Genomic DNA, 14,288 nt, shown 5'->3' with positions numbered 1-14,288 from the left:
GTCGAAAAACTGTTAATGCTGACATGCTTCTCCTCTTCAGTCTGGTCTCTGGCTCTCTGACTCTTGGAGGTCTCACCTTGTCTAGAGTGAAGAGGTTGAGGAGCTGGTCTGTGCCCATGCTCTGCAGGCTGGAATTCTCTTGGCTGATGACCGTGTTGGCGATGCTTATCTTGAATTTCTGCAGACCCATGATCTTCTCCTCCAGCGTCCCTCGTGTGATCAGCCTGTACACGTTCACAACCCGTTTCTGCACAATACAAACAGTGATAAAGGTTAACAGAATGTATTAGACGTGTACAACGGCACGAATTTCATTTCGCTTGGTTCTTTTTGCGTCACTGGTTTTAAATGAGCAGCAGTGCCACACAATCCAAGGCTGTTCAAAGGCCATGTTTAATAATGCATCAAGGAAACACTGATGAACATGTCTCATCCTCCTGTAGGAGCCACAGAAGCATATTAGATTCAGTATCAAACTGGAATTTATCAATGCTAATGATGATCTAAATTTTACTGGGCTAACCAGAATGGGAGATGGTCCGTACTGTTTACAAGAGCACATGCCCCTTGCTGTATGCCAGGTGTATCAAAGAGCAGTACCTGTCCTATCCTATGGGCTCGATCCATAGCCTGCAGGTCCCTCATGGGGTTCCAGTCATGTTCAACAAACACCACGGTGTCTGCACCGGTCAGGTTCAGGCCCAGACCTCCAACATGGGTGGTCAGCAGCAGCACATCAATGGATGGGTCATTGTTAAACCTGAGATTCAGAGGGAAGAAAGCCAGGGAAAAGAATTGGACATCACATTCACAGTAACGGGCAGCAACAGGTGGAGCTCTGAACCAAGCGGCTACTATGTGACTCAATCCCCTGACCTGGAAACGATGGAGTGCCGCAGGCCTGCCGGCACGCTGCCGTCCAGCCTCAGGTAAGTGACAGAGGGCAGTTTGGGTTTCAGCAGGTCCTGCTCCACAATATCCAGCATACTCTTTAGCTGACAGAAAATTAGCACACGGTGCTGGGCCACCACTGCTTCAGTGCCCCCTTCTGATCCTCCACCACCCCCAAGACCACAGTCCAACAGCAACTGGAGAACAGAACACACATCAGAATGTGATGTTTCTAGGGTCTGCAGAACTTGTTTGGTCAAATGTGGTGTTAAAAGAAAAGCATCTCTTAACTAGAGATGTATTTCTCTCCATCTTTTGCATCAATACATCTATGTGTCTTGGCCATGACAAATTACAATCTAAAGTTATACCAAGAAGCTTTTTCCTGCACTTGCTCAACAGAAACATTGTATAGTACAAAATTCAACCTGGGCTTTGAGATGAATGAATACGCTGTTCCAAATACAATGCCCTTAGTCTTGGATATATTCAGAATAAGTTTATTTTTTATCAGTAATCCAATAAATATTATCTGCAACCGACTGTGCAGACATAAGTGCTGAGTCATCCGCATACACAGACACGTGATGTAGTTGATCAAAAACCTGACTTCCCAGGACTTTACCTGTTTGAGCGCAGAGAGTTTGGGTGCGTGCTGAATGTCCCGCAGGCTGGAGTTCTGACCTGCCAGCTGCTCAGTGATGTGTTTGTACTCTGGATGCTGCGTGGTCAAGACCAAGCTTGGGTGGTTACACAGCTTTCGCAGGTACTGCAGCGCCTGACAGAACGTAGAAGGTAAATATTACTGCATGGTCATAATGAGATGTAAAATTAACGATTAACAATTAATGCTTTGATTCCAAACCACCATTTGCTCTGTGAAACCGAGGCAATACAGTGATCGACAGGTGGCAGTAATGAGCCAAGATAAGCAGCCATGTACAAACAAAAGCAAGACGACGCCGCCACCTGGAAGCAAGTAAATAAAAAAGGCACCCTGTTCAAAATTAAAATCAGAAACATAAAAGCTAATGTGTTTATTTACACAGTTAACAGCAAGATGGTCAAACCAAACATAAGTTGTTTTCATTTATAGTTCACAGGGGTCCGTGAGCAGTGCAGCTTATTAATGGATAAATAATATTCATCTACAATTTTCTCTAGGGGTCCAGTAATATTCATTCTTACATATCACATGACATGGTTGAGATTTAGAACTTCAAATACTGATAAACTGAATGAAAAATATTTACACATGTAGATCTCCTGTTTTTGACTAAAATCCACAAAGTAAAACAGTTGTTAGAAAATAGTGTTTACCATGAGGACACCAGTCGGAGTGGACAACACTGGTTTCAAAAGTAAACAGCAGCAAAGACTTTGGAAATGTTTTATGGAGGAAGATAAAGCATTCAGCACATTTGTTAGACCTTAAGGACACACACAGTTTTGGTAAATAACACAGAACATAAATCAAAACACACAACCCTTTAACTATATAAATAAATGCTATACCTGGAAGACGTGGCCTGTGGCTTTCAGTTTAGGCTTTTCCTCCTCTTCTGTAGAGGCTGTAGAGATGCTGTCCTCTACACTGGCCTTGGCTCTAGACTTTGCAAAGTCTTCATATAACTGAACCTGCAGGTAGTGAGAAAGCATACCAAGTTATTACACTAAGGTTGAGCCATTATCGAGTTGAAGTCCCTCTGAAAAATAGTCACATTACCTCTAATTTATGTAATAATGCATCCCATTTATAATGCATTTAACTTTTATGGAAGGTGTTTAATATTAACTACCTTTAGTCAAAAGTAGAAAGTGTTTCACTGTAATAATGCAATGGCAATTAATTGCCCATTAGATAGTTGCTGGGGGTCACAAGTACCTGTAGAGGACTCAGGTTGCAGTAGTAGTCTTGAATTATTTTAGGAGGAAGGTCCTGGAGGACGTCCTCCTTCATCCTCCTCAGAAGGAAGGGCAGCACCTGTCGATGTAGGGCCTCCATCGCCAGGACACCTAAAAAGGGAGAAACCAAAATTAACTACAGTTAATGTCAAAACCTTAATACGCCTAATAGAAATGGGATGTTAGGAAATGTAGTATTCAGTTAGAAATGAAAAAATTAACCTCAGACAACTGCAATTGTAATATTTTTTAAAAGACAGAGCTTACAAACCTGCCTCCTGTTCCCGTGATGAACTTTTGGCGTCACGGCTGGCCAGGATTGGTTTACCGTAGCGAGCAGCAAACTGCCGTTCCGTTCCAAGGAAGCCTGGCATGAGGAAGTCAAACAACGACCAGAGCTCCAGGACATTGTTCTGGGCATAAACAGAGCAAAACATTAATGCTCTGACTAGTAAACATACAAAGAAAGATGCACAATATCACCAGCCAAATCTATTTGACAGCTACAACGACGCCTCACCTGAATAGGAGTTCCTGACAAGATGACTCGGAAGTTAGCAGCCAACTGCTTAATAGCTTTGGAAAGTTTGGTTTTCCCATTCTTGATGACATGACCCTCATCAAGGATGCAGTAATTAAATTTTATATTTCTAGAAAAGTAGGAAAAAAAAAAGTTCATATTAAGACCTGAGCACCCACCACCAAACCACAAAGAGAGATATTATAAATCAGAACGATACTCACCTAAAAAAGTCGATGTCATTCCGTACAACATCGTAAGAAGCTACTATAAGATTGTGTTTTTTAACTTGGTGTTGCAACCTAGAAAAGTAAATGTTTGTTTAGTTCATGAAATTTTGTTAAAAGGATATTAATGAGACATGTCATGTGTGTCCAGGTAAAATAAAAAAAATAAAACAACTATCCTCTGCCTATCTAGTAAAATAAAAAAAAATAAAAAATGTGTTCTCATGCACAGCTTTGTTCCACTATTCCTTTTAAGTTTGAAAGTCTAAAACTTTTAGGATGAGGACATAAATCATTCTGTGAAAAGTGAAAGGCTTTTCGCTCTCGCTATAATGTCTAAAGCTTTACCGCATTCGTTCTGTAGGAGGCCCGGTGTAGTGCAGCGGGTTGAGGTACTCTTTGGCACAGAACTTGCCCACTTCATCCACCCAGTGGCCAGTCAGTGTGGGAGGACACACCACCAGAGAGGGCATGGGGCTGCAGTCTGCGGCCTTAGTCTTGGCATATTCCTGTGCCCTGAAGAGATAAACATACATAAATCTCAGTCAAGTTTACTTACGCAGCGCTTCAAAACACTTGTCCTCTTGTGTTTGAATCAACATGAGATCAAATCGCTGTTTATGTTGAAACTGTCAAACCCTGCTTCATCAGATGCCGCGTTCCAGGCAACTGGGAACTCTTAATTAATGCTTTCATATAGTAAAACCTGTTCTGCATGTAAATTGATGTAGAACTGTTATGCGAATGTCATTAGGTAGCTGATTAAAGTAAAGAATCTCGGAAAGTCATCTTCTCCTCACAAGAGTTATTCAGTAAAATGTTAATACCAGAACATTTGAAAACATTAGGAAGTATAATCTACATTTACGGTCTCTTCTCTTGAGGATTACCACTTCAGTCCATTGTTTTCATTAAAGGTTCAGTGTGTAATATTTCTGAGGATTTATTGACAGAAATGCAATATAATATCTATAACTGTTTTCAGTGGTGTATAAAGACCATACATAATGAAGCATTATGTTTATTACCTTAGAATGAGCCATTTATATCTACATAACAGAGGGCACCCCCTCTATGGAGGTCACAGTATTGTGCCGTCATGTTTCTACAATAGCTGACAACGGACAAACAGCGCTACAGAGCGCGTTTAGTCATCACAGCGTTCTTTTGCTTGTATAATTCCAGCAGTGTAGACGCCCGTCTAAATAGTCTGAGTAGTCCTCTGGTTTATTAGAAGCAAGCACACGTTATTTAGCACGAGAGCCGACCGTGTGTGGATCTTTATACCATGAAGCCAGAGTTGGGACAGATGCAGACAGATAACAGCAAAAAAAAAAAAAAAATCCATGGACATAAATCTCTGTGTGGATTTTCCCAGATGGAAAGCTTTGATGTGGAACACGTGTTTTCAAAGCGGAGATGAATTTCTCGGTTTTCTTCTGGACAGGTAATTAAGTTAGTCGCACTTTAGAGATGCAAATGAAAGCTGTTGTTTGATAGCTTTAGCTAGAAGCTGGCCATAATCACAGTCAGACCTGGTGTGTTTCTTCTGTCCACTTGTGTAAAATATGTAGCCTTTCTCCAGCGCTCTATTTTGGCTTTATCGGTTACATTAGCTGATAGCTAATTGGCAATAAAAGGTAGCTTCCAGCATGAAAGCTCAGATCAGCCAGCTAAACTGCCCTGGTAGAGAAAAAAAAAACCCAACAACAACAAAAAACACAGTTGGATTGTAATTTCATGTAGTTATTCTACAGCACTCCGTTATGGCTTTGCAACGTGGACAGAAATGTGACTTTACCTCCCTGAGACAAACCGCTGATGAATATAAATAAAAACGGTAACAATGTGGAAGCTCAGATCAGCAGCTAAACTTCTGTTGAATACTGCCCTGGTGGAAAACATGTATTTATTTTTACTGCTAATGGTGATACATAAGACCATATCAAGTGACCAATAATGAATACTTTCCAAATTTGTATTTTGGATATTTGCCACCGTGCACACAAATGTGTAATTTGTACTTTCACATGCTAAAAGCCCATTAAAAACGTTGCACTGTTTTAACTCCAGGCTGAAATTATGGCTGTCAGTACTACTTTGTGTTTCTGTTGTATTTTAACAAATTAAAAATTTGGTAAGACTTGCAGATTGCTTATCTAATTAATTAAGCAAAGCGAGAGGAGCCTTGATCCTCACCTGACAATTCCTTTGTAAACTTCATGTATCATGTGGTTTATAATGGACTGTGGTACAGAAACAGTGAGGCTTCCATTTTCCTGTTATCTGTCAGTGGTCATATTTGATGCACTAGATGATAGTTTGAGATACTATACACCTCGCTTGGATAGGGGAGGGATGGTGCAATTCGCAACTCACCACTAGATGCCACTAAAACTCAGACACTGAACCTTTAAAAACGGCCATCATTTTAAATTTTAAAAACACCAAGGGCAGCGCTGAGGGTGCAACTGGATGTACACTTGACAAAGAGTTTGTCATGTATTTCGTTCACTTTCGGCACCCGGAACGCTTTGAGGTTGAAAGTCGGACATTTCAACTCCAACATTTCCCAGTTCCGAGCAGTCTGGAACGCAGCATAATGTTTGACACCACTGCAGGTGGCAGGCTCATTGCGGTCATAAGCAAATAGCATCTTATAAAAGATATTTTCATATTGAATTCTCTTTTTTTTTTTTTTTTTTTTAAACATAGTAAGCTAGACAAACTAATTTAGCAGCTCAACATTTCATCTGCTGACTTGCAATGCTATTCTTTATTTTAAAAAAATTAGTTCATGTTAATGCATTAACAAAAATTTTTTGGAAAAAAGCTAGCCTTAATCACCTCATTATAATGAAGTAGTTCAAGCTTTTGTGATTTAGTAGTAATAAAAGTATAATATATGAAGTTTCTATAGAGGGAACAATCATTTGAGTGATGTTGCTGGCAACATTCCACCCCATAAGAAAGTTTTGTGCATTTTAAAGTTAAATGCATTAATTTGGTGCAAAATTGAGAGGTTATCTATGAAGAACTTGGTACGCTTGTAAACAATGTTGTGCTATAATAAACGATTTGATCATAAACCCATTGTTTAGCTATAAATGGTGATGAAACAGCAACAAAAGTCTACAAAATGTAATGTTTTCCCAAAAACCCAAAATCAAAGAACAGATGATCGAATAAGTAATTTCCCTAACATTTTATTTATTAATTTATTTGTTTTTTACTTTTATTGGACACCTGTAATATATTTTATACTTTCTGTGAATATAATCCAATTAATCTTATTTCCATGCTGTTTAGACACCTTATTTTGAAAACCGGGTGTTGTGTGTATCCTCGCGCTAAATTGACCAGAGTCAGACCCAACTTGATAAATAATGTGGTTCTCGTATCGCGTGACATGAAGACTTCACCGCCTCTCTTCAGGCAAGACTCTCATACTGCAAAACTTGTCTTTGTTAAGAGAGAAACTGACAGGATAAAGTCGCTAACCTGCCGGTCAGCTCGCACTGGTCCGTTACAGTGGATTTACCATGAAGGCTTTAATACGTGTGCACTCCAAATGTAGGCGCAGCAAGCTTAATCGCCTTCTCACAAAACGAGTGACAAACAGGCCGTTAACCACTTTTCTTTTGAGGCAACTACGGTAACGTTGTCTCGCGTCGGAGGCCAAAGTGTCTGAGCGTGTAAGCTTACAGTAGCGCCCGCAAAAAACGTTAGGTCTGTAGTATTATTAGATGTAAAAATATATTTCGGTTCATTTTGAAACTATGCAAATTAGACTATGGGAAACACTGCAGTGACAGAGGAGGCGAGTGTGTTGCTGTACAGTTGAAAGTCAGTAACAGTGATGTTTTCGACTGAGTACCTGAGGTAGTTATCTCCTGCCAGAATGCAAATGGACTGCAGCGTCTTGCCGAGGCCCATGTCGTCACACAGGATCCCATGCAGCTTGTATTTGTTTAGGAAGGATAGCCAGTTCACTCCATCCTGCAAGAGGATACAAAAGATCAACACCAACACAAAGAACCTGCTCACTAAAAGCAGCCTATACATAGTAACTGGTTTCAGAGTAACATTTTCTTCTAAGTCAGTTAAGGTTGAGTGGCCTGGCAGCAGTGAGGTGACCAATGGTAGTAGCATTTAAACTAGATTTCTGCACCGCTCCATTAAAGACATGGACGGCTGGTCCCGGCAGGGTTGTCAGCAACTAACATTTCTACAAGGTGTTACAGCTACCGAGGGCAGCCGTCTATGTATTTTACTGTTGCTGCTATTTTTCCCTGTATGTTTATGAGGCTGGGGATTGGCCTGAGCTACCTGCAAGACCGCCTCGAGCTCCTCCGGTTCAAATAGGCTGGTCTGCTGCTGTGTCGAGGCAGCTACCATTCTCCATGTAGTTTGCCTCTGTGCTGGTTATCGTATTGAACTGTGTGTGTGTGTGTGTGTGTGTGTGTGTGTGTGTGTGTGTGTGTGTGTGTGTGTGTGTGTGTGTGTGTGTGTGTGTGTGTCTTTAGTTGTAAATTAGTAACGATCACTTTTACTGATAGTTTTGTTGTGAGACTGGCCATAAGCACCTTCTCATTAGCTGTGAGCTAAATTCCAGTGTGCCTCCAGTTAGTGTTACAGAGAGTCGCACACATCCTGTTTTGAAAAATGTAGTGCTTTGCTTGGTCTGCAGAATTGGGCCAGGGATCAGCTTATTACTGATACTGTTTACACTTTTAGTCATTTATTGTATTAGACCCACTAGATTTAGGGGTGCTGAGCTCCCTGTGTTTCGATTTAAAACAACGACTTAGAGGTTTGTGGTTCTCCTTTTGTTTATAGTTATTAATCCCTTGTTTGTTTAGGAGGGATCTCTTTTGGTTACATTTCCTTCTTTGGTTTACGCAGCACCCACTTGCCCAATTTCTGTTCTGACTTTGGTTTGTGAACCTCCATTTAATAAATAACATTTCCACTTTTACCAAGAACATCTGGTTTATGTTTATGTCTCCCCTACCCCTAGTGAGCGGGAACGTAACAAGGCACCTGCACACAACAACATCACTATTTGAGTGCTTTAAATTCAATCTGTCAAGAAAAAAAAAAAAGGCAGCTCAGGCATCAAACACTAAGTGTTTTAGAAGTTGGTTAAATGTTGGCATCCTTCATCAGCTGCTTGAAGGAGGATCGCAGACTCAGTGGACCCCGAAAACTGACCTGCTGGTACTTCCTGAGCTCAGCTTTAATGGGCACGGGGATCTTGTAGTTCTCTAGTTTCCTCCCATCCAGTAGTTGCTCCAGAAAGTGCCGTTCTCTTGCCTTCTGGCGGATCAGGTCAGCAGACATGGCTGGAGGGTCTGGTATACCTGCCTGATAAACAAGAGGGGGAAGCTTTAGAAGCAAACCACCAGATAAACACATTATGTTCCAAGTATATTAGCAAGTGAGAGACCGATCTGTTTTCCAGATTCTAAACTTTAAATAAACACTGTGTTTTAAGGCGTTTTCAGACCAAAAGCGAAGTGAGCCTTGGGGGTGGTGCGTTTACATACAATGCAAGGGCACGGAGAGATGTGATTTCCCGTTGGGCAGTGTGGAGGGGGCGCTGGCGGTGATGCGAGGGCTTTCCGCTCGAGTTGAAAATTTTCAACTCGAGCGAGAAGGTCGCATGATAGTCGCGACAGCCTATCAGCGTTGATATTATCTGGACATCACCAATGGCTTCAGAGCGCTGTCTGGAGAGGACCAGGGAGAGTGGAGGAGTGAAACACAGATGGCCGACGGAGAGCTGCTAAACTTGGGGGAGAATTCGAGGACAGAGGCGGGAGCAGCGCTCTAAACACCCATAGTCTGACTAAATTATGCTCGGACAACTATGCCGTTTACCCACGGGAGGAGCTAACTGCGAGTTAAGCAGAGTAAACTGCTTTTATTAAATTAGCTTTTTATTTCAGTTTTTGAGATTACAACATTGATTTATCTTCACTCGAGCTTCTCAGCAGCTGGCTTCCATGCACATCCGGTTCCAATGTTCTTAGCGTCGGTCGGCACACCGAGCTCTGTTGGACTACTACTTTATATTTCAAAAAATTAAAATATACAAAACCACCCCCCCCGGACAAAACTGGACACTGTTTGGAGAAAGAAAGCGAGGAAGTTGAACTACCTGGTGAGTTCAGAAAATGTGTATAACTTTATTGCAGCTATTGTTGTACTTTACCGTGAACAAGTTAGCATAGCAACCAAAAACAAACATTTTAAAAGTTGTCCTGCTGACTTGCTGACAGACCTGACAAAGCATGAACTCATGTCTAACAAATGTGCAACATATTGTAGTTATTTCAGCATCAATTTGATCAGTTTATTGCAATTAAATCACAGCAAAATGTTTACTTTGGGTTCATACAGCTGTAGTAATTGCGAGTTGGGTTAATTCGGGTTATCACGTTGTGTGTGAACTCTTGGCAGTTGTCCAGCGATAAATTTGCCTTTGGTCTGAATGCACAGTTAGACTTCTGTTTGTGTGCTCCTACCTCTAGAGGCAACAGGCGGATCAGTGTAGCAAAGCACTGTGTAGCCATGAAACGGATGCTATCACTTGGGTCACTCATACGGCCCAGCACTGGTACTACTAGTAGCACAATGTAGGGTACAATGTCCACATCCAGCTGCTCCATGACACCTGGAGAGATGTTAGTCAAGGACAGTACTGTAGAGAAATAACAGCACCAACTACAAGGTCGATGCTTTAAACCTAAACAACTTCCACACACTGTTTTCACCCTAACAATTATGTCTGAAATGCATTTATATTGTGCTAGGTAAGAAAACTGAATCTATGTCACTGTGTGAAGGATACAGGCCAAGGCCTCGATGGCACCCTCCTGTTTAGTGCAGTCACCAATAGCAGCCAACCAGGGAAGTACACACTCAAGGAAACCGTTCATGGTCTCCAGCATGGCTATCTTACTGAGTGCACCCACACAGCGTGCACTCATGTGACGCACTGCTGTGTATGGGTGCTGTAGGCAGGTGAACAGATGGGGTAGGTGCTCCATTAGCTAGAGAGAAAGAAAATAAAACACAGGAGGACCATATTCAAAAATTAGCTTGCATCATAATACCAGTAGTTTTAAGACTTTATAAACTTCTCCCGACAATCCCTCCTTTCATGCTAAATTACTAATGTATTGGTGTTTACATGAACTTAGAACTAACCCTAACCCCTTTAAAGGAGACGAGCATAATGCCAATCTGTGTGTCTGTTGTCACTTACAGAGACTTCAATCTGTAAATCCACACACACTTCACTGATAAACCACAGAAGTATGGAGTAACAATTGGCTGCATGAGAACACGGTGGTGCCTGTTTGACCATTCTCGCGTGCCCAGTGCCTGCTACACACCCTGGACCGATTCGTGATGGTGAACTTCTCCCTTCTAGTTTTAACTGCCAATTTTGCCTTTATCTCAGGCTCAGGTTGCGTAAAAGCTTACAGAGAGGGGCTGAGAAAAACTCTGAGCTGATGGATATCGGGCTGATAAAACACTATATACAAAAACGAACCGTAAATACTATTAACAGTATGAACAAGCTAACTGTGAAAGGATGAAACGGCACTGTCAGTAGATAGATGGTATGTATTTAATCATATGAAACACACACACACACAAAAAAAAAAAAAAAGAATTAAGGCCTTATTTTGAGAATATTAAATTCAATACTTTTGAGATCACATGCGGGGGGGGGGGGATCAGTCTTACCAAAGGTTTGAGTTCAGCAGCCATGGCCCCAGCCATGACTTCCAGCACTTGTAGAGAGTTGACTAGTTCCTGAGCAGCAGCATCTCCCCTCTCCAGCTGGACCTGCCTATCTACAACACACAATAGACACAGTGATTCAGAGTACTGACTACATGATATGGAGCGGATTATCTTGGTGAAATAAAGTGAACTGAATTAATACACACTGATAAATGCAACCTCATAATTATCATAGATCATTTTATCTTCATCTAGACTTCTTATCAGAAGGGGAAAAACAACAACTTTGAGTGCAAAGTGCTATGAATCACTAAGACAACAACAAATTCAAACGGAATTTTGCTTCTATGCTACGGTTAGCTTTATTAAAGTCCAAAGGACTTCAAGCCAATTATAATATTTGCTGGTCCACTGTTGGACCTTTTACACAACAGACTGAAACAGTGTAGGCAGTGGTTGCCAAAAACAAGATAAGAAACTGCTATCAATGTCTATCCAAGATTAAGATCTGATCAACCTAATCAACATACCAATGCACTGATTTTCAGTCACCACTGTCCTCAGGGGTCCCACTGTGTTCTCCCATAGATATGGCAGACATTTGGCGAGGTCTGCCCCAAAGTGTCTGGCAACAGTTGTTAGGGAGAACTCTGCCCCTCGTCTCTGAATAATAAATGGCTTCTTGCTCTAGAAAGGAAAAGATGTATAAAAAAGGGTCAACACAACTTGTTGTCGATATGACCCAAATGCGAGGATAATGTACTTTAGTAGCTCTCTGTACCTCATCATTATCAATGCTGATGGTGCTGCCAGGAGGAAGCTCTGTGTTAGGGGTCTTTGGGGCTTTAGGGGCTGGCCCCCTCTTACTGGTGATGGCAAAAGCCGCCCTTTGGTGACGGTAGAGGGTGATAATGCCTCGGGTTTTGCTGACCATGTGATGCATGCAGTCTTTCTCCAACCCAACGCCTAATAGCATGAGAAATAAGGACAGAAATGTGGTCAGTAGAATGCAAGGAAGCACTTCCTCTGCCGTTGAACTGAAGTCCGATGCTCCTGATTTTACACGTAGCCTAATCCATGTGTTACTGCAGCTGGAGGCTCTCCTAAATTTTTCCACCTCACGAAGAAAATAAAGGTCAGGTCGAAACAGTGTAGAGGGGTTAAACAAAAATTACCCGAATCCTTTAATCTACATATGATTTGTTAATATACAGCTCACCGATTTAAACAACAACAACAAGTGTGCGAACTATACCATAGCTTTCAGGGGAGCTCACTGCTTTTTCTCCCGACACAGACAGGGACAGACTGATTCTTAATACTGAATAATAGCTGAAAGAATGTAGGCCTGGGGCTGACTATGAAAGTAGCAAGCATGTTCGTCTTATAAGATAATTATTAATATTGTCATCAGTAGCCATTTTGCTACAATTACGCTTCACACAACAGCTGTAGCTGTGTTTGTGACCTGACCTCTCTTTTCGCCGTGAGAGGGAAGAATTTAAAAGTTGTGTGGTGCTGCGGGGAGCCCCCAGCTGCAGTAACACATGGATCATGCATAATATTCATCCAGCCAGAGGGAACGATCACAAACAGCACGTCAGTCGTACTAGTGACACAACCCGTACCGGAGAAGGAGTGGGGCTCCAAGGACAGGAGATCACGGAGCCACCAGCCCACTGCGGATGGTCGGTGATCGTTCCCCTCTGGCTGGAAAAAGTCTGACACTACTGATTTTACACATGGAAATATTGAAATTAATGGCAATAAAGTATGCTGTCAATCTTGTAGAGACCCCCCAAAATATCACAAATCATTCTTTTAGGGGAGCTGATGACTTATTAAGGTGAGCCAAGCTCCCCCTGGCTCCCCCGTAGTTCGCAGCTTTTAATAACAGCTCATGTTTGCTGTGTACCATTGGATGTACTGACAACTATCACTGAATTAATTACATACTGAAGAAATCTTAAAAACCGGAGGATTTTTAGGCAACTTCTCAGGCGTTCCTGTCCCAGTTACAAACTGAACGGTGAGCTTCCTATTTAAAACCCACCTATGTTGATGTTCAAGCTCATCTTCATTACATTTAATCAGGCATCGCCATCGCCCAAGTGTATGTGCTGCAGGTTTATCAAGTGTAACACACAAAGCTAAATTAATCTGAAGCATTAAATAATCAAATGTAATATTTTTCCGTTTTGGTTTTACAACGGAAAAATTACTTGTGTCCCGCCCCCCGATTCTCTTTTTAAACTAAATAATTAACATCAGCAGTGTCAATGTGAATGAAACCCCAATTTTGAAATCTTGCTGTTAACTGACAAGATGAGCAAAATTACTGAAAATATGGCCAAGGTTCAACAACGCTTACCTTTGGCATTTTCCTGTGTGGGGGCTACGGGGCAAGCAGATGAGGGTGTGGTCGCCGAGTCCACGCAGGCTGAGGCACAGAGGTTTTTGATGATCTTAGGGTTGGGGCATGGCGAGCGTCCAGCACACTGTTGCAAAAGCTTGGCTATAAAGGAAGCAGCATATCCCTGGATCAGGGTGTTTTCCTCCCGCTTGATGGTCTCCATCAGGGGCCTGACTAGGGGGTTGAGCTTGTCAGGGAGCACCTGCAGGTTAATCACTGCACAGGCTGTGACCATGTGGACACGCAGATGCAGCTGCTGCCATTCTGTGTTGGTCTCAGTCACTGTTGCTTGAGCCTGATGTCGTTTACTGTCCAATGCCTGCCACTGTTTGGACGTCACATTCAGACCCGCTGTTGACTCCGTAAAGATGGTGGTTACCTAGGGAACAAGCAGGGGGAGAATGTGAATGACAGGAACGGGATACGATTCAGATGGCAGGCGTGTGCGTGAGGCGACCACTTCACTCTAACAGAGACACTACTGAACATTGACTGTTTATGCTGCTCCCTGATAAAAGAAAAATATTTCTGCTGATATACGTTCAGAAAAAAAAAAAAAAAAAAAAAAAAA

The 14,288-nt window shown here is 42.0% G+C and overlaps 1 protein-coding gene across 1 annotated transcript in view; it reads right to left on the bottom strand.

Moving 5' to 3' along the window:
• The window catches only part of btaf1 (BTAF1 RNA polymerase II, B-TFIID transcription factor-associated), a gene marked incomplete at its 5' end in the record, with an annotated part of 442,252 nt that overhangs the window by 3,742 nt on the left and 424,222 nt on the right, over positions 1-14,288 (bottom strand). Inside the window, 17 exon segments of the mRNA XM_046070062.1 lie at positions 77-247; positions 601-760; positions 877-1,088; positions 1,517-1,669; positions 2,407-2,529; positions 2,777-2,907; positions 3,068-3,209; positions 3,317-3,446; positions 3,541-3,618; positions 3,892-4,059; positions 7,421-7,542; positions 8,758-8,910; positions 10,074-10,222; positions 10,400-10,601; positions 11,305-11,414; positions 11,835-11,991; positions 12,086-12,270. Of these exon segments, the coding sequence (XP_045926018.1) occupies positions 77-247; positions 601-760; positions 877-1,088; positions 1,517-1,669; positions 2,407-2,529; positions 2,777-2,907; positions 3,068-3,209; positions 3,317-3,446; positions 3,541-3,618; positions 3,892-4,059; positions 7,421-7,542; positions 8,758-8,910; positions 10,074-10,222; positions 10,400-10,601; positions 11,305-11,414; positions 11,835-11,991; positions 12,086-12,270 (2,546 nt within the window).

Source organism: Micropterus dolomieu, linkage group LG15 (genome assembly GCF_021292245.1).
Source record: "Micropterus dolomieu isolate WLL.071019.BEF.003 ecotype Adirondacks linkage group LG15, ASM2129224v1, whole genome shotgun sequence".
NCBI lineage: Eukaryota > Metazoa > Chordata > Actinopteri > Centrarchiformes > Centrarchidae > Micropterus > Micropterus dolomieu.
The sequence above is the reverse complement of the archived record's forward strand: the minus strand, read 5'-3'. Positions and strand labels throughout refer to the sequence as shown.